The sequence below is a fragment of the Drosophila bipectinata genome, chromosome 3R (assembly GCF_030179905.1).
Source record: "Drosophila bipectinata strain 14024-0381.07 chromosome 3R, DbipHiC1v2, whole genome shotgun sequence".
NCBI classification, from domain to species: domain Eukaryota; kingdom Metazoa; phylum Arthropoda; class Insecta; order Diptera; family Drosophilidae; genus Drosophila; species Drosophila bipectinata.
This window is the reverse complement of record NC_091739.1, coordinates 22,974,768-22,998,168: the sequence shown is the minus strand read 5'-3', so window position 1 is coordinate 22,998,168 and position 23,401 is coordinate 22,974,768. Positions and strand designations below refer to the sequence as shown.

Sequence of the window (23,401 nt, the reverse complement as noted above, 5' to 3'; positions counted from 1 at the left end):
TATAATTATTCTTTACAGTTCTATTATTTTTTATCAATTTACCAAACAATTTAAAAACTCCCGCCAATTCATACAAACCGATAGAATTTCCGTCTATCGAAAAAGTTGCACCACTAATCCAAGTACAAAAATACGCAAAACGTTTTCTCCATCCGGACAAAATTGTGCAAAGCTCAACAGGTTGCCTTATTTACGCAATAATATCGCACAAACTCGCATTGAAATCAATTCTGGTTCAAATCCCATTCGAGGATATAGCCAAAGTAATGCAGAACAGCTCTGAGGAAGAAACAGCTGCCAGGGCAGGGTCGGAAAAGTTACACCGGCCGCAATTCTTATAACCCGGAACAAAGGCAGGACGAAGGGAAACCGCCATCAGTATTCCAGCGCACCCTAGATGTAGGCCGGGTGGCTCAATTTCAACTGAGATTTGCCGAACAACAAGCCGGATCAATGGCAGCAAAGGAATCTTTTCGCGAGCGACAAACCCAGGAGTTGGAGGTTATAAAGGCAAGCAGCTGTTGAGTACACGTACGGTCAGCCAAATAGTGACGAAATATTTTCTCTTCTTTCATCTTTAGTCTATTTTTGGAGGCGACGTGGAGGACCTCAGGCCACAGCCGAATTCAGCCCTATGGAAGCCCACAGATATCAGGATTTTGCTCACCCCTCTGCGGGACTCCTCCAACGGTCTGGAAGCTTACGTGTGCACCAAGCTGCATATTACCTGTCCGAACAAATACCCAAAACTGTGAGCAGGCTACTTCCATTTAAGGGCGGGAAACCTAGAAAACTTATATGGGTATTTTAGTGTAGAATTAAAAAATACACCTTTCAATAAAAGAAACCCTAGCCCATTTAAAAACCTCCACTCACCCTTATCAGTCATGTCTATTCATTTATCTCCCAACACATTTTTCAAATTAACCCAATGGAATTTTCTGATAAAACTTTTTCTATTTTAGACCCCCAAAAATCGTGCTCGAGGAATCAAAAGGCTTGTCAGATCAGCAGTTGGAGGCTTTGCTTAGCCAACTCCAAACCCAATCCGAGGAGCTGCGTGGCGAGGTGATGATCTACGAACTAGCCCAGACGGTGCAGGCATTTCTGCTGGAGCACAATAAGCCGCCCAAGGGCTCTTTTTACGATCAGATGCTGCAGGACAAGCAGAAGCGCGAGAAGGAGCTGCTGGACATCCAGAGGCAGCGGGAATCGCTGCAACGTCAAACTCTCATCGATGAGGTGGAGAGACGCAAGGAGATGTTCAAGACTGAGGCTAAGCGACGCGGCGAGCCACGACGGAGCATGAGTGAGTCCAATCCGCGGCATCCCAGCTCCTCGGAAAGCTCCGAAAACTCCTCACCCTACTACCGAGGCCACATCTACCCGAGCAAGTGCTTGGATCACCGCAACACAGAGACCTTGTACTTTCATAAGATGGGAAGACAAATCCAGCGAGGATGTTGTTTAGGTATGACATTAAAAGCAGTAAGAAATTCTTATAAACTAATGTATTAATATGAATTGTTGCAGGACACTCCCAAAAAGGATGCATTGCCTACACCGGCATCGACATGCACAGTGGACAGATCCTATACATAACCGAGTGGAACATTAAGTACTGCCACCTGGAGCAGCCATGTAGCGGTGGTGGAAAGTGCCACTGGAGCAGTGAGCTAAAATGCGCTGGCAACCATCGGGTGGATGAGGTCATAGCCTCCATCGAGAAGCAAGTGGCCACCCTGTCTCAGCTGCAGCACAAGAACCTCATACAATACGAGTGCATTTTGTGCATCAAACGCAAGGAGGGATTGCTTCTATACCTCGTCCAGGATTTTTTACTCGGGACCAGTGTCTTTAGTATTTCCTCCTCGCTGGGATGGTGTATGGACGGCGCTCGCATGGTGGCCAGAGGGGTGTTGGATGCCCTGGTCTATCTCCACAACAAAGGTGTGTCCCACAGCCATCTGTTGGACAGCACAGTTTTCATGGATAACACCGGGAACGTGCGCTGCACCGACTTCTCCCTCGTTCCCAACCTACTGGAACTTTTAAGCGGAGCTGGACAGAGCAGTACTCGCGGGGATTTGCCCGCTTTGGGTGCCCTCGTGGAGAGTCTCATGCCCACCAACAGCTACGAAATGCGTGACTTTGTGGACAAGTAAGTATTGCTTCAAGAACCATGTCCTAGAATCATCCAACCAATTTTTCTTTCTTTCCAGATGCAACTCGGACCGCACACTTTCTGCTTCGGAGTTGCTGGAGCATCCGTTTCTTCGATTTTATGTGGACAACGGGCAACAGCAATTAATGCCACTCCCGCAGGAGCGACATGCTAATACTGTCCAGCGTACGGGACCAGCCATGCCCTACCAGATTCCCACCCTGGCCTTGAGTCAGTCTCGCCTGCGAACCGAGTTTGAGGTCATCATGTATCTTGGCAAGGGTGCCTACGGGGATGTGTTGAAAGTTCGCAACAATCTCGACAACCGGGAGTATGCGATCAAACGAATACCTCTGCCTGCACGAAGTCGCCAGCTATACAAGAAGATGACGAGGGAAGTAGAGCTCCTCTCGAGGCTGAATCACGAAAACGTAGTGAGATACTTTAATAGTTGGATCGAGAGTGTAAACGACGCCGATGCTGCCGAGATGGACAAACTTATGGGCGGAGAATGGTCGCAGAGTCAGCAGGAGCTTAGTGTGAAGCCGACCAAGTCGCCGCAGCTTGGACCGACTTTGGAGGAAGAGGAGGACGAAGAAGATAGCTCTTCCAGTATGTGGAATGCCTACATGTACGACTATCTATAGTTATTAGATCTCTGGTAGAAAAGCCTAACCTCCTCCATGTTTTTAGACCCACTATGGATGACACCGATTCGGATGGCATCGAATTCGTGGACTCAAATGGAAAGGTTGCGGTCTACGATGAGGAGGAAGATGACAGCTCCACCCACGGGAAGTCAAACTCGCCGCGGCCCCAGATGCAGGTCATGTACATCCAAATGGAGTTTTGCGAAAAGTGTACACTGAGGTTAGTTCTGATTAAAATATTCACTTTTCTCGAAATTATAAAGTCCTTTTGTAGAACCGCCATCGATGATAATCTCTACGAAGACACTGATCGGCTATGGCGTCTGTTTAGGGAAATCGCCGAGGGCCTTTCGCACATTCATCAACAGGGCATTATCCATCGGGATCTGAAGCCAGTAAATATCTTCTTGGACTCTCACGATCAGATCAAGATCGGAGACTTTGGGCTAGCCACCACCAGTTTCCTCGCCCTGCAGGCGCACGAGCTGCCTGCACATGTGCCCACCCACAATATCACCAGTGCCGAGGATGGAACGGGAACGGGAAAAGTGGGCACAACTCTGTACGTGGCTCCCGAGTTGACAGGGAATGCTTCCAAGTCGGTGTATAACCAGAAGGTGGACATGTACACATTGGGCATTATCCTCTTTGAAATGGTCCAGCCACCGTTTGACACCAGCATGGAGAGAGCTTCGACCATTATGGCTCTGCGGAATGTTTCCATAAACATTCCAGATGCAATGTTAAAGGATCCAAAGTACGAAAAGACGATTAAGATGCTTCGCTGGTTGCTCAGCCACGATCCCGCCCAAAGGCCCACTGCCGAGGAACTTCTCATCTCGGATCTGGTTCCGCCTGCCCAGCTGGAAGCCAACGAGCTGCAGGAAATGCTGAGGCACGCCCTGGCCAATCCGCAGAGCAAGGCTTACAAGAACCTGGTGGCCCGCTGCCTGCAACAGGAGAGCGACGAAGTTCTGGAGCACACCTACCACTTGGGAAGTAGTCGCGCCATGAAATCATGGAACTCTGCCATCGTCATTGACGACATTGTGTCCCTCAACCCGGTAATCGAATTCGTCAAGGGCAAGGTGGTGAATCTCTTTCGGAAACACGGAGCCATTGAGGTAGACTCGCCGCTTCTGTCGCCCCTATCCTCGAGGAACAGCAGTGCCCACGCCAACGCCAATGCTGTGCACTTGATGACCCATTCCGGATGTGTGGTAGTACTGCCCTGCGATCTGCGCACCCAGTTTGCTCGCCATGTAACCATGAACGGTGTGAATCTCATCCGGCGCTACTGCGTGGACCGGGTCTATCGCGAGGAGAAGGTTTTCAACTTCCATCCGAAGCAGAACTACGAATGCTCCTTCGATATCATCTCCCCCACCCCTGGCAGCCATCTGGTGGACGCGGAACTGCTATCGCTTGCCTTCGAGATCACCAGCGAACTGCCTCGGCTTAGGGAACGGAATCTCACCATCCGAATGAATCACACGAATTTACTGCGAGCTATCCTTATCTACTGCAATGTTCCTAAATCTCAATACGGAGCGCTCTTTGAAGGCATTATGGACTTTATCGAGTCCCGCATCTCCCGTTTTCAGTTCCACTCCAGCATCACGGGGATTATGGAGAAGTCTCGCACCTCGGCCCAAACACTGATGGACATGTTGCTGGCCAATTTCTTGCTGACGGGGTCCAGGAGCAGCGTGGATGACTCGGCTCTGAAGACTCTCATGCGTGGAAAGGGAGAGGCTGCATCGCTAGCTAGAGGAGCCCTGAGGGAACTGGAAACAGTCGTAGGATTGGCGTATAGCCTTGGTGTTACGGTTAGTATTTTGAATCTTTAAATGATCCTTATTATAATAATTGGAATCTACTCTTTGTAGTGTCCCATCCACATCTGGGCAGGTCTGCCCATCAGCTTCGAACGAGCAAGTACCGGTGGCATTGTCTGGCAAATGACTGCGGACCTGAAACCTAACCGCTCCGGCCACCCTTCCATCTTAGCGGTGGGCGAGAGGTACGATGCTATGCTACATGAGTTCCAACGCCAAGCACAGAGCTTTAACCCAGCCTTGCCCACGCGTAGCGTGTTGAGTGGAGCGGGTTTGTCCTTCTCCTTGGACAAGTTGGTGGCTGCTGTTGGTGTGGAGTACGCCAAAGATTGCCGTGCCATCGACGTTGGTATATGCGTGTGTGGAACCCGCCCGCCTCTAAAAGACGTGACCTACATTATGCGCTTGTTGTGGTCAGTGGGAATCCGGTGTGGCATTGTGGAGGCTGCCAGCGAACTGGGAGATGAGGCACAAGATTTAGCTCGATTGGGAGCCCTGCACGTCATCCTCGTTGCGGAGAATGGCTCCCTTAGAGTGCGTTCATTCGAGAGGGAACGGTTTCAGGAACGTCATTTGAACCGTGCCGAGCTGGTGGAGTTCGTCCAAAAACTGCTGCGGGGCGATGGCATCAATGCAGCCACTGTGGACTATTCCAGGGAGATATCCAACCAGAGTGCCGGTGGAGGCAGCAGTGGCGGCAGGGAACGGGAGCGCGGAGAGAATGGGCTCAGCACTTCCGGCTCGAATGCAACGATTAAAAACAGCTACAGCCAGCTCCCAAACCTTCAGGTGTCGTTCCTCACCCACGACAAGCCCACGGCCAACTACAAAAGGAGATTAGAGAACCAGGTGGCTCAGCACATGACCTCCACGCTGGCCCAGTTCATCAAAAAGGAGACATTCGTGGTGCTGGTGGTGGAGCTCCCCCCAGCAGTAGTCAATGCCATTGTAGGAGCCATTAATCCCCGAGAGATTCGCAAAAAAGAGACTGAGCCGGAAATCAATGTTGTGATCGAAAGGTGTGACTTATCTTTAAGTCCTATGGCTTGTTTCTAATTCCATATCGTTGCAGATTTCCCAAATACAAACGTTATATATCCGAGATCAATGACGAAGTGTTGGACTATCTGGGCGATGCCAAGACACCAATCGTGGCCTTGTACAGCATTTCCGATTCCTACTACCGCGTCATCATCTAACCCACACGATAACCCTGGAGCTTGACTGGAGGATTGCAGGACTACCTAGTAGTTCGGACCACTTATTAGTTAGTAGCTTAAGTATCGAATTGTCACAAATTCAATTTGGCCAAAATTTAACTTAAGATGGCTGTGTTACGATGCCATTTACCCACTTATCGAATCAAAATTCGTTTCTACCAGCCCTGGTCGCCAGTTTAGGAGCCACTTTAATTAAAACCGGGCTGGTATTTATACTAACTATTATTTTACCTTGATTAAACATGCCTAAGTCAAAAGTAAAGTTTAAAACTTAAGAAATGATTCCTATGCTTACCGAATTCGATTTTAGAAATAAATTTTAATCATTAAATAGCAACTTTGGTGGCATCCACCCAGGGAGATCAAGAGGCTCCTCTTGAAAAGAGATCAGCATCCCACTAGCAGAAGGCGATCCAAGATCTGAGTCTTCATCTATATATTTTATAAACGTTAATATTTTTGACACAAAAATTGTATTCCTTAAAATAAAGTTGCGTGTGTGAACAACTCTTCCCACTGGGATGCCTAACAAAGTCAACTGTACAACTGTCTTGGAACCGTGACTCCTCATCCCTCACGTTCCGCTCTCTTCGGCGGACTTGTTGAGGGTGCGGGCGATGCCTACGGCAGGTCCTTGGAGAACCTTGCGCGAGAGTCGCATAAAACCGGAGACGGGGTCGCGACCGAAGTACTTGACCTGGATCTCTTGACCCACCTCCAGATTCAGGGCCGATGGGTGGGCGATCTTGCGCTGATCCAGCTGTGAGTTGTGTAGCAGCGCTGGCGGCATGCTGGGATAGAGGATGACCATCACTCCCGTGTCGCGTAGCTCCGTTATCTTGGCAGTGTATATTCCACCGAACTCTAGGTCCGGGACGCGCTCCTTTACCATGTAGCCCTCGATCATCTCCTTGGCCTCATCCATGGCCGCCTGTGAAGGGGCAAACACGGAGAATTGGCTTTCGTCGGCGGCTGTCAGAGTGGTGCCCGTCTCCAGGTAGATGCGTTTCATGTGCAGTCCACTCGGACCGATCAATTGCGCTCTCTGGTGTGGTTCCACAGTGAGGGTCTCACTCACGGGCCAGCTGTCCTTACGATACTTTCTGAAAGATCCAAGAATGTATAGGATTTCCTAACTACAAGATTAGTTTCTACTCACCTCGGCTCTCTGATGGCTTCGCCCATGATGTCCAGAATTTTGGACTTGGCATCGGTGGCCTTTTGCAGCGATTCCATTACCACTTTCAGCGGGATTCCAGGAATCTTGAGGTCGGCCTGAATGGCTGTAAAGCCCTTCCTAGTGCCAGCCACCTTCATGTCCATATCGCCCATGTAGTCTTCGATGCCCAGAATGTCTGTCAGGATTCGGTAGTCCTGCAGGTGCTTGGTATCGTCGTTTTCGTATTTTGTGACCAGACCGATGGCCACACCCGCTGCCGGAGCACTCACAGGTACTCCGGCATCCATGAGGGCCAAAGATCCGCCACACACGCTGGCCATGCTACTGCTCCCGTTGGACTCCAAGACCTCGGAAGTGAGTCGCACTGTGAAAGGATAATCGTGCGGCAGGGTCGGAAGCAGGCCTCTTTCTGCGAGGGCGCCATGTCCCAGTTCCCGGCGACCCAAAGGACCAATTCGACCCACTTCACCGGTTGCATATGGAGGGAACTCGTAGTGGAGCATAAAGTTCTTGGCCTTGAGGCCACCACTGTCCAAAGCAGCTAGTGAATCCAGCTTCATGGCACTCTCGGGGGAATCGAGGCTCACTGTGCAGAACACCTGCGTCTGACCACGCTGGAACAGAGCTGAGCCATGCAGAGGCTTGTATAGGTCCACCTGACAGGATATGTTCCGCAACTGATCGTAGCCCCTTCCGTCACACCGTTGCTCCCGCTCGAAGATCAATTCGCGGAAGATCTCCCGGCAGGTCTGGTTGAATAGCTCGCCGATTTGGGAGGGTTCTGTATCCGGGAAGGAACTCCACACCTTGTCGATGACGTTGGACCTCACTTCGTTAACGGCGTTGTCCCGGGAGATTTTGTCGTGATGCGCATCCTGGAAGATCTCTCTCAGTCGCATCTCGCACATGCTTCTAACAGCCTGCTCCAGCTCTGGGTCTGTGGCAGCTGGTGCCTCCAAGTCCCGCTTTTGCCTGCCATATGCTTTCTGGAGGCGCTCGATCTCGTGAATGATGAACTGCGCCTCCCGGGTGCCCTGCTTGATGGCCTTCAGCAAGTCCTGCTGCAGTACTACGTTTCCCTTGCCTTCCAGCATCACCACGAGATTTTGTTTGGTGGCCGACACGACCAGGTCTAGTTGTGACGACTGCAGCTCCCGGCGCGTGGGGTTTATCAGTACTTCACCATCGCAGAGGCCGACTCTAAAATGGAAATGGGTTGTTGTTTAAGACTTCCACCGCTCTTAAATGGTTTACCAACCTTACAGCCCCAATAGGTCCGTTCCACGGAATGTCGCTAAGCGACAGAGCCATGGACGCGGCGTTGATGGCTAGGACATCAGGACTATGAACCGCATCCATGGCCAACATGTTGCACACCAGTTGCGTCTCGGTTCGGTAGTCTTTGGAGAATAGAGGACGCAAGGAACGATCGATGAGACGAGCGGAGAGGATCTCCTTTTCTGACGGTCCCATTTCCCTGCGCATGAAGTTCATTGGGATCCGACCAGAGGCTGCGTTCTTCAGCCGGTAGTCCACCACCAATGGCATGAATCCCTGGCCGGGAGTGGGCTTCGCCTTGGCCACAGCCGTCACCATGACAGCCGTGTCGCCCATCTGGCAGACGGAGCTACCATTGGCAAACCGCGCCAGGCGCCCTGAACTGAATGTCATGTTCCGCCTGCAAAGAGCATTCTTTTGTATTCTTGTTGGTAGTGTTTTGGAATCTACTTACCCATTGCTGAAGTTGACCTCCACTGATGGCCCTTCCCCCGTGGCACTGTTGTGAAGGAGTTTCTTGTGACTGTCACCTGTTAAATTGAGGCATCTTAGGCGGTAATTCAGCAACTTTAGTGTTTTCCTTGGAAGAAGCATGGCCATTACCTAAAAAGTGCCGGCAATGTTCGGCCAATCCGACAACACAATCCCCTGTAATGTTAAAAGTTTATTAATATGGGGATATTTTACAAAATAATAGTGATTACTTTAATAATATTTAAGAATTATTGATGGTAATTAATAAAATTGGTATATAGTTTATAAAAATAAAAGAAATTAAGTTTATGAATTTTAATATTTCTTAATAACAGCTGATAGTCATATGTTGCCACAAGATGTTGTATTTTTGGCAGTCTGGCAACATTATATAATATTAAATGAGAGTCAACAGAAAACAACATATAAAATAATATTATAACTAAAGTAATGGTTAAATCTAATTAAATAAAAGCGATTAAAATCATTAAAATACATTCTGGCACAGTCTGGCAACTGTGCAGGTGGTCTAGTGAGACCGTCCCAAGTTTAGGAAAGAAATACCAGCTGGGGCGATGCTTCGGTCTCACTATCTGACAAATGAGAGCTATATCTTTTGTTTTTGTCTCTTTCTTCGACTCGCAGCGTTCGGACGTGTTTTCGCGTCGTCGCTAATTAAAACCTGGCTCAAATCGACGGCTTCTGGGCCAAAAAGCTTAAGTCTCTGATTTCTGGTCGCTGCTGCGTGTTTTGATCCGTGCGTGTGTTAGTCTATTGCGCGTGTGTTCGTGCACCCAGGTGTGTGTATATTGTGTGTGTGAGTGCCACAGTGAGCGCGAGTGTGTTGGTGAGAGCCGCTACCGCAGCAAACCAAAATCGACAAATGCGGTCAAATTGAAAAGAAAAACAAAAATCATAAAAGCATTCTCGGCCAAGCAGCGAATAGGCCAAGCCAAGCGCCAAGCAAAAGCAAGAAAAGTCTGGCTGGTTAAAGCCAAACGCAGAATCCCACGAAAAACGCCGGAAAATTGCCTCCTAGGCGTGTCGTCGTCGTCGTCGTTGCCCGCTGCCTCTGCCGCTGCTTCAGTTGACGCCTCAGCCTCAGCAACCTCTGTCTCTGCCTCGTGCAAGTGTCGTAGTGCAAAGGAGTGAAAAGGAAAGGGAGAACGGAGAGCACTCTTATCAACTGCCCAGCTTTCTTATCAGGCACACACGGTTGCCGCAGATTGTTGCGAAAAATTCCAAATAATAGAAATTATTAGGAACCACCGCCCTTTAGTAGCATTACCGCAGTAGAAAATCAAACAAACAGGTAAGAACTAAGCCCCCCCCCCCTACTAGTTAGTAACTAAGCCCAGACATCGAGTCACAGCTCGTTAGTTGCCCCTCAGGTGCATAAATGTTTTTACCGTAATTTACACACGTTGCTGCCCCATACACGTTTGTTGGATGCGCTCCGTGCAACGTTGGGGATAATTAATTGCATTAAGTTCCATCGATGGCGGTGATGCCTGGCTGCCAGGACTCTCCACCCCACTGCCTGGATGGAAAGTGAAAGCCATCGGAAGTGGTCTTATCAGCTGGTACTCTTCTGAACTCATTCCGCTGGTCGCTCTTCCGGTTGTCTTGTCGATGCAGTCATCGGAAGTACCTCTGACCCTCCCAAGAGGTTAGATCGCTGAGGAATTTATGACCAAAACAAACGCTGCTGATAACAGAAAACCGGAACCAGTTTCGCCGAATAACTAACCAGATATCTACTGATATGAAGACTAGTGTTGGTTTCTATTTTGGGATTCTATTTAAAAATAATTAAAATCTGTTTCGGGTGTGTTTTTCCAACAAAGCCAATTAGTGAAACAATTTTAAAATCACCATAAATCAAGTTCGCTCCAACAGGGCCGTAAATCCCAATTCCATTTCCAGCTGACAAATGCCCCGGCCATTAAAAATAGTTTTCCGAAATGAAACTTCGATGGATTTCCATAAATATACTTATATATGTATAGAGTGTTTGGTTATCTTTGTGGAAATGGTTCCGACGACGTCATTCCAAGTCGGAGTAGTATCTGAGATTGAACTCATGAATCGGGGGCTGTATAATTAAGTCGCGCTTTTGCCGATAAACGTTTCCGTTCAGGTCCCAAGAGTCAATGTGTCACCACGACGACCCAAGAAATAATAGCCCACAACTGCAGATGGCTGAGATCCAATATCCCCAGACCCCATGGGGCGCCCTTTTCAACTGTCAAAACTATCGAGTCGGTGGAGGAGCACTCAATGAAGGGCTTGCGTCACAGTTTATCGACTGGGAGCTCCCCCTTCCTCTCAGCGGTGACGTAGGCAATTGGCAGGAACATGTGTATCCTGTATATCCTGTGTGTCCTGGGTGGGTGGCGGGTGGACTAGCAAACCCCCACAACAAATAGAGAACCCAATCGAATATTATTATCAATGGAACCCCAATTTAGTGCGAGGGTTGGCCGGCCCCATGCTGCTCTTTCTTGGCAGGATATCCAGGCCCAGTCCAGTCCAGGGCCCATCCCAATTCCAATCGCAGTCCAGACCACGCCCTGAAATCCCCCTATCCATCCATACAGTCATCCTTTCATCCGCGTGCCATCATCGTCGCCTTCTGCTCTAATTTGGCGCGACTTTGACACTTGTTAGCCAATATGTTTTTGGCTCGTGTTAATGGCCCAACGGGAATTGATATTAATTGCCCCATTCCCCCCGCTCTCCTCCCTTCTAGGCTGCGTGGGCGTTGCCTTTTCGGTCAATATTGTGGCAACAGAAAGAAATGCTCGCAAATCAGCTTAAATCAATTTTTTTTTTGTTCTTGTGGTTTTTGTTCACTTGCCGGGTCGTGGTTCTGGTCCTGTTTATGGTCCTGGCTGGGCAATCGGCTTACCATGTTGGTGGTGCCTGTTTTTTGTTGTGGCTTTGACTTTTGAAAAGGGCTAGCTGGACTTGTAGAGCCGCTCATTCTAATTAATCCTCAAAATCCCTATTGTTGGTTGAAAAATTCAATAGAATTCAGTCTTCTAGCTTCAATCATAAAACTAAATGCCATTTGTGGAAGAAAAGTTTCAGGAAAATGCTGGAAAAGTTTGTGGAATGTGTGGTAGGCTCATTAGAAGTGAAAGAAGACACTTGCCGGCAAGCGAATTTAATAGAAGCTGGGTTGGGTTGTGGCTTCTTGATTTATTATCCAACTATTTTTATTATTTTTTTGAAGATTTCTACAATTAATGCTCATACTTCTCCCTCTTCGAAGTCCTAGTTTCAAGTCTCTTTCTAGGAATATCACGCATTCCCTTTCAACACCTGACACACCTGCCTAGTCTTCCTCTTGGTCCTCTTGATAAGAAATTCCTGGTGCTAATCAACAAGACAGCCCTGACAGGTGGGTGGGCGGAAGACAGACCAACCTGCCGTAATGACCTTGATAAACTTTCGTTCCATCGACAACTTCCTCTCTCCTGGTCTGGTTGTTTGGATTGGCTGCCTACCCGGGATGTTTGCTCTCAAGTCTGCCCGAAAAAAACGCTTTACATTCTCCATCACCGCCCCTGCCATTACCACGCCCCCTACCCTAAATATATAAAAAAAAAAAAACAATCGTAAAGAAAAGTTGTCTTTTTTGACATTTTTGTGGAGCTGCTTCCTGTCCTGTCCCCCAATTCTGTTCAGCTTATGCCGGTTCGACGCTTTTGTTGGCTCTTTTTTTTTTATTTTCAGTTTTGATTAAAGACGAACCCTTGTCTATCCTTAGTCCCAGTGCCAGTCCTGGCTATAAGCTCACCTTGGTTGGCTGAGTGTTATTACCACTTTGTCGCAACAACCTTTAAACTTTGCCTTTGAGGGAGGTCCAGAAACAGAAATTGGATTTTTTTTTGGGAGCTGCCTCTGTCAACAGACAAATAGGATATCATGATCCATCAACAATGCCCCCAGCCCCGCCCATCGGGCGCCCCGAAAAAAATTATGCAAAGTGTCATTGAAACTTGGCTAATGCAAATAAACCCCAGGCCGGACTCTCAGCGAGAAAAGGTGGCGTCCCGTGCACTTAAAAACCAATCACTTGTGCATTGACCCTCTCCCAGAAGAACCACTGGGAGAACCACTGGGAGCGGGAGCAGGCACTGCAACGCACCCTACACCTTGACACTGTGGCGGTCGCCAAGTTTGGCGAGTTGGCAACAGCGCCAAATGAAATGAAAAGGGCTGGGCGTAGTAGCTGCCAGCAGAGGCCATCTGAGGGAAGTAGTCGCACTAGAGGATACCCTTTAAACAGGATTTAAGCCAAAAAGGAAGATGGTCTACAACATTGAACTTTCCTCTACCAGTTACTCCATATTTGTATTTTATTTTAAATATTTTAATATTTAAATATATATTCCAAATGCCCTTCCCTGGCCATGACTAATCATCCACGAGGGTATACCGACATTTTTATGCAAAAACTTGATGCCAGAAACAGGCTCTGGGCTTACTCGGCAGACCGCATCCACCAACTCGCTGTCTGGGAAGACCGACCATACGTGTAGAATTCATTAACAATAATTCCCAGGTGCGGGGATAAAAGGGCTGTGTGAGAAGCTATAGGTCCACGCGGCCTCTTGGTTACCAAGAATTTCTGTTTAAGCCTAATCCTGGGTGGTCCTCTTTATGGCCCGAACTTGGCAGCGCAGCAGCGTAGCTGTTTTGAGAGGCGGCCAGGATCTCGAGATGGAATTGGAAATTAAATTGAAATTTGAAAAGATCGAATCAAAGATTGTAGACTAATGTTGCTATAGTAGATATAAAAAAACATACAAATATCTATCTTTATATCTATTATATATATATCATAGTAGACATAGTTGCTGGATCTAGAGGGTATACTTAAGGGTCTATACATATTTCTGTATTTTCCATAAGAATAATACGCATAGCTTAGCCATTTTTGAATCGATTTTTAAAAGGAATACCATTTTTGAATCAGAGCTCCTTACTTATCTTTTTTGCATCAAAAGATTAAAAATATAAAAAAAAAAAATTTCGACCCATTTTTAGCCAAAAATTCTGATGGTACCCCTTAGAAAAATTTCGAAAATTTAGTCAAAAATTTCAAAGCCTTATTTTGATTGGAAATAATTATACTAGGAGTTCTAAGATCGGGAATGTATAACTTTTTGCAATCGGCCCATTATTAGACGAGTTATACACATTTTTCCTTAAAAAAATTCCAAATATTTTTAATACGTTTTTGGTGTTTTTATTTTTTCCAAAAATCTACATTTTGCATGGACTGTTTTGAAAATATTTCTACTATTTCTCAACCGATTTAGAAACGGAGTACCATTTTAGAATCGTAGCTCCATTCGCTTTATATCTGCATCAAAATATAGAAAATATCAACGAAAAAAAATTTCACCCAATTTTTGTCAAAAATTATGATGGTACCCCTTAGAAATATTTGAAAAAATGGGTCAAAAATTTGGTTGCCATATTTTTGTTCAAAATAATAGTCCTCAAGACTACAAGTCCGGGAAGGTATAGCATTTGTTGATCGGACAAATATAAGTCAAGTTATGCCCTGAGATCTGATTAGAAAAATGGAAATAGACCAAGTATGGGGTGTTCTTGGCCAAAAAGGCAATGGTGGAGACACATTTTAGTCGATATTGTGGCTTCAATGAATTTTTTTTGAATACCAAATGCCATTTATCAATTAAGACTTTAAACTTTATCCTTTTGCGCCAAAATTTGGGCAAGAAAAATATTATCGATTTTTTACAAAAAAAAATGTGAGGAAAAAAACCTCTTTCCTAATTTTTGAAAAATGACTAAAATTTTGAATGCTAGATTTTCTCAATCTTTTGATGCATATCTGACCCCGACTGCAGAAATAAGAGCCCGACTAACAAAAAGCAAAGGCATTACGCTGTTAAAAATATAAAAAAAGGACCTTTATGATTTTAACGGAGATTCTTATGAAATAATTGTCTTTATTAATTGTCCCTTAAATGATAATCCTTACTAATAACTACTAATTACTTTTTAATGAATATTACCAACTATTTATTACTAATTACAATACTTATTAAATTTTGAATAAATATCCAATTTTGATTCATTGTTTTTTTGTTTCTTTTTTCAGCCACGCCATCCCCCCAGGACCGGACACTTTCCAGAAGCCAAATGTGAGTCTTCGGGTGCAACAAAGTACACAACTAATATTTAAACAATTTACGAGATAAACTATTCAGGTTTCGGTACGAGTTATGAATTTAGGAGGTGGTGCAGCCATAGATAGAAAGCCATAGATGCACCCATTGGAATGAATTGGCATTCATTCAGTGGCAACAAGGGTGATTCAAGGAAGAGCTATCATTAATTGATTTTCATAATCATCATCGGCGTTTTTTGTTCAGCTGCCAAGCACAACAATCAACCAGAAGCAATAAAACTATACGCTTTTTAATAAAAATACACATCCCTCTATTCAAGCCAGTCAAGCAAGAGACAGAGTCATTTATCATCCAGTCCAGATACTTGTATTATTTAAGTTTATATCACTAACTAAAATAATAGCTATAAGTAGGAATATACTAGCTATGAGTAGGCACTTAAAAGAACACCTTGTGTATGGGGGAATTATATTTAAGAAAAATAAAATACTGATAATCCCAAGGAAGTATCGTTTATTTTATTTCTTGCCATTTAAACAGTAACCAGTAACCAGTATTCCAAGCTCCATAGCAGTCTGGGTTCTAAGGCCAGGCTCCTTTCGAGTGGGCTGCCCCCTTATTTATTCTTATTTATTGTTATACATTTTTAAGCATTTGTTCTGGCCTCCCTCCCTCCACCCTCCACCTAGCTGGAAAGTTTGCTTCTTTTGTTACAACGTTGACATTTCACTAGGAGGGTAGGAGACACAACACAACATTTGTTGTTTTATGCAAAAAACAAAGTCTTTTTGTTGATTTTTGTGCTCGCACACAACTTTTGCAAAGGTAATTTGCCAGCGACGCCTATAAGGGGCCAGGTGGGTGGGTGGTTATGCCAGGATGGGGGGGGGCGTGGCAAAGGCAGCTGGCAAAGGCGATTAGCAACAAAAAGTAAACTTGTTCTCGTGGATCGAGAAAAAGTTTCTGTTTCTGTTTCTGGTTGCACTTTAAATTCAGTTTGATATTTTTTCCCAACCATCCTGCCATCCTGCCAGTCGTCCTGCACTTGGCAAGTTTATGGGGCACTCGAAGTGACAAAGAAAACTTTGCTCCGCCATTCCCGATGTTTGTCACAGTTGGGTGTATTTTCTCACAGCTGTCATTTGCCATTGAGGATTTTTTCTGGCCATATGAGAGCTGTCCCGAAATCGACATTCCGTCCAAGTCCAGGCCTTCGAAGGACTGCGACTGGCGACGTAATCGGTCGCGTCGTAACGAATTTTCCCCTGAAATGTTTATGAGCTCATAAATTTTGACACAACATTGTCAGTCAGAGATACTACTCTGAGTACTCACCCCCCCCCGGACCTGACTCAGTATCTGTCTACCTGGGAGTACCTTTACTTTCGCGTTTCTCGTTTTTTTATGCGTCTGACAACTTTTGGCACATTTGTCGTACATCAAATTAGGAGCAGAATGCCCGGCGGCGCGAAATGATTGAGCATTTGCATTAAGCCGAGTCAACACACACAGATACGCCCACCCCCTCTTTTGAATCCCCGGGGAATGTTAAGTCTCTTGACGACTTGAAGAATGCACTATAAAGAATAAACTTCAGATATTATTTAAACTTAATTGACGTTGGGTAAACTCTGGAGCAAGAATAGCCACAAATTGTCCTTGATTGCCAGGACACGTCATCGTTCCTCCTTTGCTCAGTTGGCAGTTTTGTTCCAGTTGGTCAGCAGAAAGCCACAAGGACAACAATGGGGAAAACTTTGCCCAAATATTGATTTAGTTATTCGAGTTCCATTTTTATTCGCCCGCCGCCAGCTCTCGGGCAAATAAAGAGTTTTTTTGAAATTTATGCATGCCAGGCCAGCTCAGGTGGGCTCAGGTGAGCTCTGTTGCCAGTCAGGGTACCAGTCCTCGCGTCATCGTTGGCTGTCGGCCTCGGCTGGGCCATTTGGCCAGGTCTGCCAGTGGCATTTACTTAGCAGAATGTCCAGATCCTTGGACAAATGACTAGGCTACACTGGAAGATAAGCCATCAGGTCAGGTTCTACTTTATCTTAATATTTAATATTATGTTTAATTAAATATATTTTATAGACCCCCTTTTGTGACCTTTAAAGTAAACAGACCTCAAGTGATGAACTTTACCTGAAAAGCAGCCAATTAAATCATAACTTTGGGATTCTGTAGCCAACTATTACAACCACTATTCATAGAATAAAAACCCCATTTCCCAGCACAACCTTCAAGTGTATCGATTTTAGAACACCCATCGAAGGATACTAGTTTGGGTCATTAGGGGGAACTGGAAACTAGCTGGCGATTCAATCCACTCTGATGGACAATCAGCTTACGTGCTGGCATTGCATTTATGATGGCTCTTGTTTGAATGGATGGATGTGCCCTGATTGATAAATTCGTTAGCGAGAGTATGTAAAATTTTAGAGAAACAAAAAGGTAGTTCGATTTGTTTGCAGTTCGATTAGTAAGAAAGAAACCTACATGAATCAGATTTCAGTGCTTTTTTGTCTTGGGTATCAAGTGTAATTGCGACATTTGGCTGGCTATCTTTTTATTTCACAGCGAAAGGGCAACAAAAAGATCCAAATGAGTTGGCCGGCGAACCCGAGCCACTGCAGCAGCACCAAGTAATACCAAAAAAAACGAGCTCTTTACGCAACCATTAGCCTTGTGCCAAAAAAATAATAATAGTAATAATGCGCAGAAATAATAATAATAATGAATAAATGACCAAATGACCGGCGGCGGCAACGAGCACGAGAAACCACACGAGCCGAGCCAGCGGCCGAATCGAAAATAAAATGCCACCAGATTACATTAAAATCGCATGCACTTTGTGTTGAAAAATCAATTAAAAACATCGACCGTCGCCGGCAATTAATGCAAATGTGGCTGCAAATAAAACTAATCTAAGAGTCTACAGACGGATAGGTATTTGTAATGAAAAGCAAAAGTAATAAAAATGTTTAAAATAAGAACAGCAAGTGCACTAGAATGTATTTTATTTCAAAATATATTAAATATTATTTTTCGGCCTTTTGAAAAAAAGCCACTTGGAATGGAAAGTCCAAGAACATGCCTATCACCACTCACGTGGGGAGCTTGAGGCGAGAACCGAGAACCTGTTTTCTGACAAGGCGGCGCTTCGACTTGCTAAGACACTTTGAAATAGAATGATTAAATGAATGTTTATGCATTGTGTATGCTGTCGATTCCCAATGACGTCACTGTGACGTCAAACCCAAACCGCTTTTATTTTTATTTTTATTTATTTATTTATCGCTATATCTCCTTGAATTTATAACAGGTGGTGGCTGGCGGCAAATGCCAAATTAAAACATGTACACAATGTCAATAATACATCGTCATAGTATTCAAATGAAGTTTGACAGCCACACGTATGAGGAGCAGATACATACCTGTAGATACAGGTGGCCTTATTCAACAAAAGATACATAGTAGACGTCGCAAAAAGAGGCAAGAAGAGACCAGAGACCAGCTTATAGGTCAACAGGCGGGCCTTGGCCATTGTTGGCAATGGCCAGTGGGTTGGCAATTGTTGCTATTACTGGTGCTCGCTGATATAATTATAGCCCACTAGGAGAGTCTGAGTAAACAGTCCAAGCAGTCGAAAGTTGTGAGGCAGATGACTTGCCCTAGTGACTGCCCTAATTTCTGCTTCATTCGATAATAAATATTTAATCCACAGACAAAATAAACAGACATATTTTTGTAAAAACTATTTAATTATTCATATTTGACTGCTGCGGTTTACACGACTCTGTTTACATTTTAATGTAATTAGTTGCATTATTATGCAACAGAAACAAGCCCTCTGAGAGACTCCCATGCCAAACAGAGGTTGGGCATATAGAAGATCCAAGGTCTCGCATTAGAATACCGACAGATCCCCGGCATGAATGGGGCTGGCTTGACGACGACGACGGAACCGTCTGGAATTTCAAAGTGCCGGCCATAAACATATACACATTCCGATGCCAGATTGTGCCGATCGAGTGATGAGAGACGTCAGCTCTCAGATATGAGGCATAAATATTTTGGCAACTACTTTATAGCTCGGCATTAGACACCCATAAAATAATTAAAAACCATTGAAATAAATATCCATTTCTTTCAATAAATTTGGCAGTGATTTGTTATCAGTTTTAGCCCAGTTTGCAGGCCTTGAGCTACTTCGATTCATAGCTGACCACACCCCCTAGGCACCGATATCTAACTATATGTTTTTGCGGCCCAATTGCGTTTGTCGTGCGACGATAATTTTCACACCATTGGGGATGCAAATTGGGGAGACCGCTTATTGCGATTTTAAAATTGTTTGTTTTGTTTTCCGCTTGTTGTTGTTGTTGTCACTTTGTTGCGGACTTCTAATTGTATTCACCAATAGGCCAGACACCGCCACTCATGACTCACCGCGGCACCGCGGGGCCAATGTAACAAAAGAAATTATCACATGATTATCATATGATGTGTGTGGCTCGGCCGGGGTGTCAGTCAGTCAGTCACTTGCATGTGTTATGCAAGTCGATGGCTGATTGATGAGGGGCGACCCATCGAATCCAATAAGGACTCACCCGCAAAAAGGCCAATGACTCGGCCGGGGCCTCTGGTCGGGCGCGTTTTAAACTCTGGCTGTCTTGAAGGCGTCCTCCCAATCCAACCTTCTCGATCCTCCTCGAAACAAACAAAAAAATTCACCCAGCGGTGAGCATTTGTTCGGTTTGGTTCGGCGGGGTCCTGTTTCTGGTCCTTATCCCTTTCTGGCAACTTATCCTGACTTGTTTGCCAGGGTCCCCTACCCACTCCCGGTGTCTTGCTTTTTGCCTTTCGCTCCTTTTGTGCTGCATACAAAGGACTTCTGCTCACCATGCTCCTTCTGTTCTTGTTGTTGTCCTTATTTTTATGTAACGCGGGTGCTCTGAGATGGGTATGCGATCGGGGAGGTCTGGCACTCGTCCAATGCCAAGTGCAGGGGCACTTGCGGGGCATTCGACTGTTCGGATACCCCAGAAATGTATTTTTTTTTGTGTGAATTTTTTCCCCCATTTTTGTGTTCATTTGCAAGAATTCTTCCCTTATTTTCCAGCTTTCCAGCTTTGCCGGCTTGCCAGCTTGGGGTGAAAGCTTCAGTATACCCTCGTCGGTGGAGTACATGCATATATACATATAATTTCGGGAGGGTGTTTACACACTCGCCATTGAAATGCAGCCAAGCATCTCGGGAGCAGAGCAGCTTCCGCTGCATAAATATTACGCTACTTGTGTGCATTCAGCATTCTGTGCAATTTATTTCATTTTACTGCCAACTGCCAGCTTCAACTTCAACTTCGTCTTTGCCGGCGGAGCTTAAATTAAATTCTGGACGAGATTTTTCAAAGCACACCTCCGCATGCCAGTTTTTTGTCATGGTTCACTTGGTTAGTTGGTAACCCAGACAGGCCCGAGTTCAAGTGCTCCCCTGTTTTCGTTGATTAGCAGCCTGGTTTTTTGGCAACAGATGTCGTATATATGCAGATCCCTGGGCTCCTCCTAGTGGCCGGCACTTTGGGAAGTTGCCAATTTCTGGTATGGCCTGATTTTGTCATTGGCCGAAACTTTGTTACCAAACTTTAATTGCAGCTAATTGTTGTGTTGATAAAGCAAACTTTTACTGAATGAGGACTCTAAACATCATTTTGGGGAGCTGCTTTCAAAGCTAAATTCTTGTATGGAATTCTTTTGTTTGACTTTGGTCTCATAATTGAAGTCTTTTATGTTTGAAATTTATGAATTTTAGAATGTTAAACAGCCATTTAATATGAGGCTGACTAACTACTGACTCTTGATAGGATTGTCGTTCCCAAACGATGTCCTGACTAACGAGATTTGCTCATGAAAGTATGGAAAATGGCCAGGCAACCAAATATCCAATTTACACAGACCATTAATGTCGTAATTTCTGCCCGAAATTTGCAAAATGATAATTATTTTCGGGGGAGGGACGGAAGATAATTAATGCATAGAGTCACCATTAAACTAATAGCTGGGAATTATGCGAGTTTCTATTATGAAATCTAACAATGGAATAATAAATATATAGAATGTTGAAGAGTATATTTATTTAAACTCTCAGTTTAGTTGGTTTATTTTTGTTGCCAATTAAGCTCTGGGGGAGTTGCAGCATCAAGGAAAAGTTTTTAAAATCAAAATGTCGCGTAATTGAGTTCTCCCAGCTATCAGTTGTAGCTAACTGGCTGGCCAACTAGTAACGAGGGTGGACGAGAAAGTTTGTGCCCTTCGAAAATGTCAAATAATGGCAAATAAATAACATGAAACTGCTTCGAGCTCAAAGTTACATAAAAATGTACTCACTCCCACATAGCTATACAGATATACAGATAAAGGCGAGAAAAGTCAGGGCAAGGCTATTGGAGTCAAGTTGTTGGCCATTTTGGTGGCCGCACAGTTTGGCCGAATTAAATCCAGTAGGATCATAAACCTTGAGCGCAGTAACCCAACAAATCCTCACGCTGCTTTGGCTTAAATTGTCTGAAAAAGGGTTTATGTTCATGACATTTTATGAACTCAATGAGAGGAGAGAAGAAACCAAAATGAAACTGGAAATGAAATGAAAAGAATGGAAAGGAAAGGAAACCTTCGTCTCTGTAATCTACATAAAATTGCAAACAAGTATTTGGCCTCATACATTTGTTTGGGAATTGTTATTGTGATTGCTTTGCCTGCCTGGCTAGAATGGTTGGCCAAAAGCGTTTCGTAATAAGCTATCTGAACTGGCTCTGGCTATGATTGCTGTTAACATGTCGTACAGTTTCCCCAGAAATTTGTTTTCTACTTGGCCCGCAGGCTCTCTGTCCAAATAGGCGTGGTTGGCTAGATGGCTGGGCGGGACATGGGACTGAGCCGTCCCCCAGGCTGCTTTGTTCTGTTGATTAGGGCCACGTACATTTCAATTAAAATGTCGCTCCCAGGGCCAGAAATTAGGGAAAATCCGAAATCCAACAGGCTGTGTCTGTTTCCAATCCCCCCAGAGTTATCTTTCGAGGCGAACTTCCTATTTTTGTTCGTCAATGAAGGAAAGGTTGCGAGGACCGCTGTTTACAATTGAACGCGTCGGAGCCTCGGCTTTGGAGCCATTGGAACATGCTTCCGCTTTTCACCAGCTATCTGCCCCTCCAATCTTGGCTGCCTCTTTTGCAATTTCTAGCCTGTATTTGGCATTTGCCAATGGAACATGTTTTTCCAATTTCTGCTTTGGTCTTAAATGCTTTCAGGCTCTTGACAGTCGGATATTATGTGTCCTGTCCGGGCAGAGAGTGCTGAATCACACTTGAATCACAAGGAAGATGAATGTTTTGAAAAATCATCTTAACTTAGCAAGAGACTAGAAAATCTCTTAATTTAAACTCCCTTAGTTTAAAAATTTTGATTAAAAATTGAGCTTGGTTATACCTTAGATAGAGTATCTTTTATTTCTCTTCCTTAAGTATCTGTGAGATTCCCTTGTCCTCCTTCCAAATGCCACTTATTTTTCATGGTGTTTACGCTGATTCCTGGCACTTTTCTCTCGCACTGTCGGTTCGGGGAAGATTCTTACTCATGAATAGTTAAATCCCGACCATTTCCCTACAGCATTCCCATTCCAGAGCTTTCTCCGTCAGAGTGTTTTCCATTTTTTGCCATTTTTTATTAATGAAATCTCATGGCTCAATGAAGCGTAAACTCCCCTAAGCCAAGTTCAAGTGCCCTAGAACGAGACCAAGAAAAAGCGGCCAGATCAACCGTTAATGGGCCAGCTCAAGAGCCAGCCGTCCAAACGTGTTTCCTAGCCGGCCATCAACTTTAGTTGTATTGATGTGGTCCGGGCCGTCTTACTTGTTGTTTGTTTGTGACTTGGCCAGGATCTGTCAGACGCTCGAATGCCTCTCGCATTCATAATCCCCGCCCATTAACAGGCCCCCCAAAATGGCCTCTTCAATCATGGTGTGCCTCTGGCAATGTATCTGAGAGCTAATCAAAGCAAACCTCGCCTGACCGTCCAACCGCAATCCTTTCGGCTTGCAATTAAAGCGATTCGAGTGCAAATTAACTTTCGGTCGAGCTCGCATCCTTGTATCGAATAGATTGAATAATCTTGTGTCCAGTGTGTCCAGCCCTCGGGTTGGGGGAATGTTTATTTCGTCTGTCTGTATTTGCCCATTTATTCGAGGCAAACATTGAATTGGCAGCTACACCCATCGCTGGTTAGATTCGCAGTCCGGCAGTGGCAGTCCCCAACCGCAAGCGAATATTTCGAACTACCACCGAAAATGATTCCCTCATTTTGGATTTTCTCCAGGGACTTTTGATGATTGGTACACTCCACAAAAAAAAAGGGATTATTTATTG

At 45.1% G+C, this 23,401-nt stretch overlaps 3 protein-coding genes across 4 annotated transcripts in view; 2 read left to right on the top strand and 1 right to left on the bottom strand.

Moving 5' to 3' along the window:
- Positions 1 to 92: 92 nt before the first annotated feature.
- On the top strand, positions 93 to 6,405 carry Gcn2 (eukaryotic translation initiation factor 2 alpha kinase Gcn2). Of its 2 annotated transcripts, XM_017233875.3 has the most exons (9): positions 93 to 510; positions 582 to 751; positions 966 to 1,471; positions 1,534 to 2,161; positions 2,223 to 2,795; positions 2,858 to 3,034; positions 3,089 to 4,643; positions 4,704 to 5,671; positions 5,725 to 6,405. In XM_017233875.3, exons 1-9 carry the CDS (start codon positions 454 to 456, stop codon positions 5,849 to 5,851), a joined length of 4,761 nt encoding a protein of 1,586 aa, XP_017089364.2. In that variant the 5' UTR covers positions 93 to 453; the 3' UTR covers positions 5,852 to 6,405. The 2 variants fall into 2 exon arrangements, with proteins under 2 accessions (XP_017089364.2, XP_070138221.1); XM_070282120.1 differs by lacking the exon at positions 93 to 510 and having other exon boundaries at positions 670 to 802.
- Positions 6,292 to 9,165, bottom strand: PNPase (polyribonucleotide nucleotidyltransferase 1). Its single transcript, XM_017233876.3, has 5 exons — positions 9,035 to 9,165; positions 8,785 to 8,978; positions 8,311 to 8,730; positions 7,032 to 8,252; positions 6,292 to 6,975 (listed from the first exon to the last, which is right to left on the bottom strand). Exons 2-5 carry the CDS (start codon positions 8,928 to 8,930, stop codon positions 6,447 to 6,449), a joined length of 2,316 nt encoding a protein of 771 aa, XP_017089365.2. The 5' UTR covers positions 8,931 to 8,978; positions 9,035 to 9,165; the 3' UTR covers positions 6,292 to 6,446.
- Positions 9,166 to 9,413: 248 nt separating this feature from the next.
- The window catches only part of Gprk2 (G protein-coupled receptor kinase 2), a 46,927-nt gene continuing 32,939 nt past the window's right edge, over positions 9,414 to 23,401 (top strand). The window contains exons 1-2 of the mRNA XM_017233877.3: positions 9,414 to 10,116; positions 14,950 to 14,992. The gene's annotated coding sequence lies outside the window, so the exon portion shown is untranslated. The remainder of the gene's footprint in view (positions 10,117 to 14,949; positions 14,993 to 23,401) is intronic.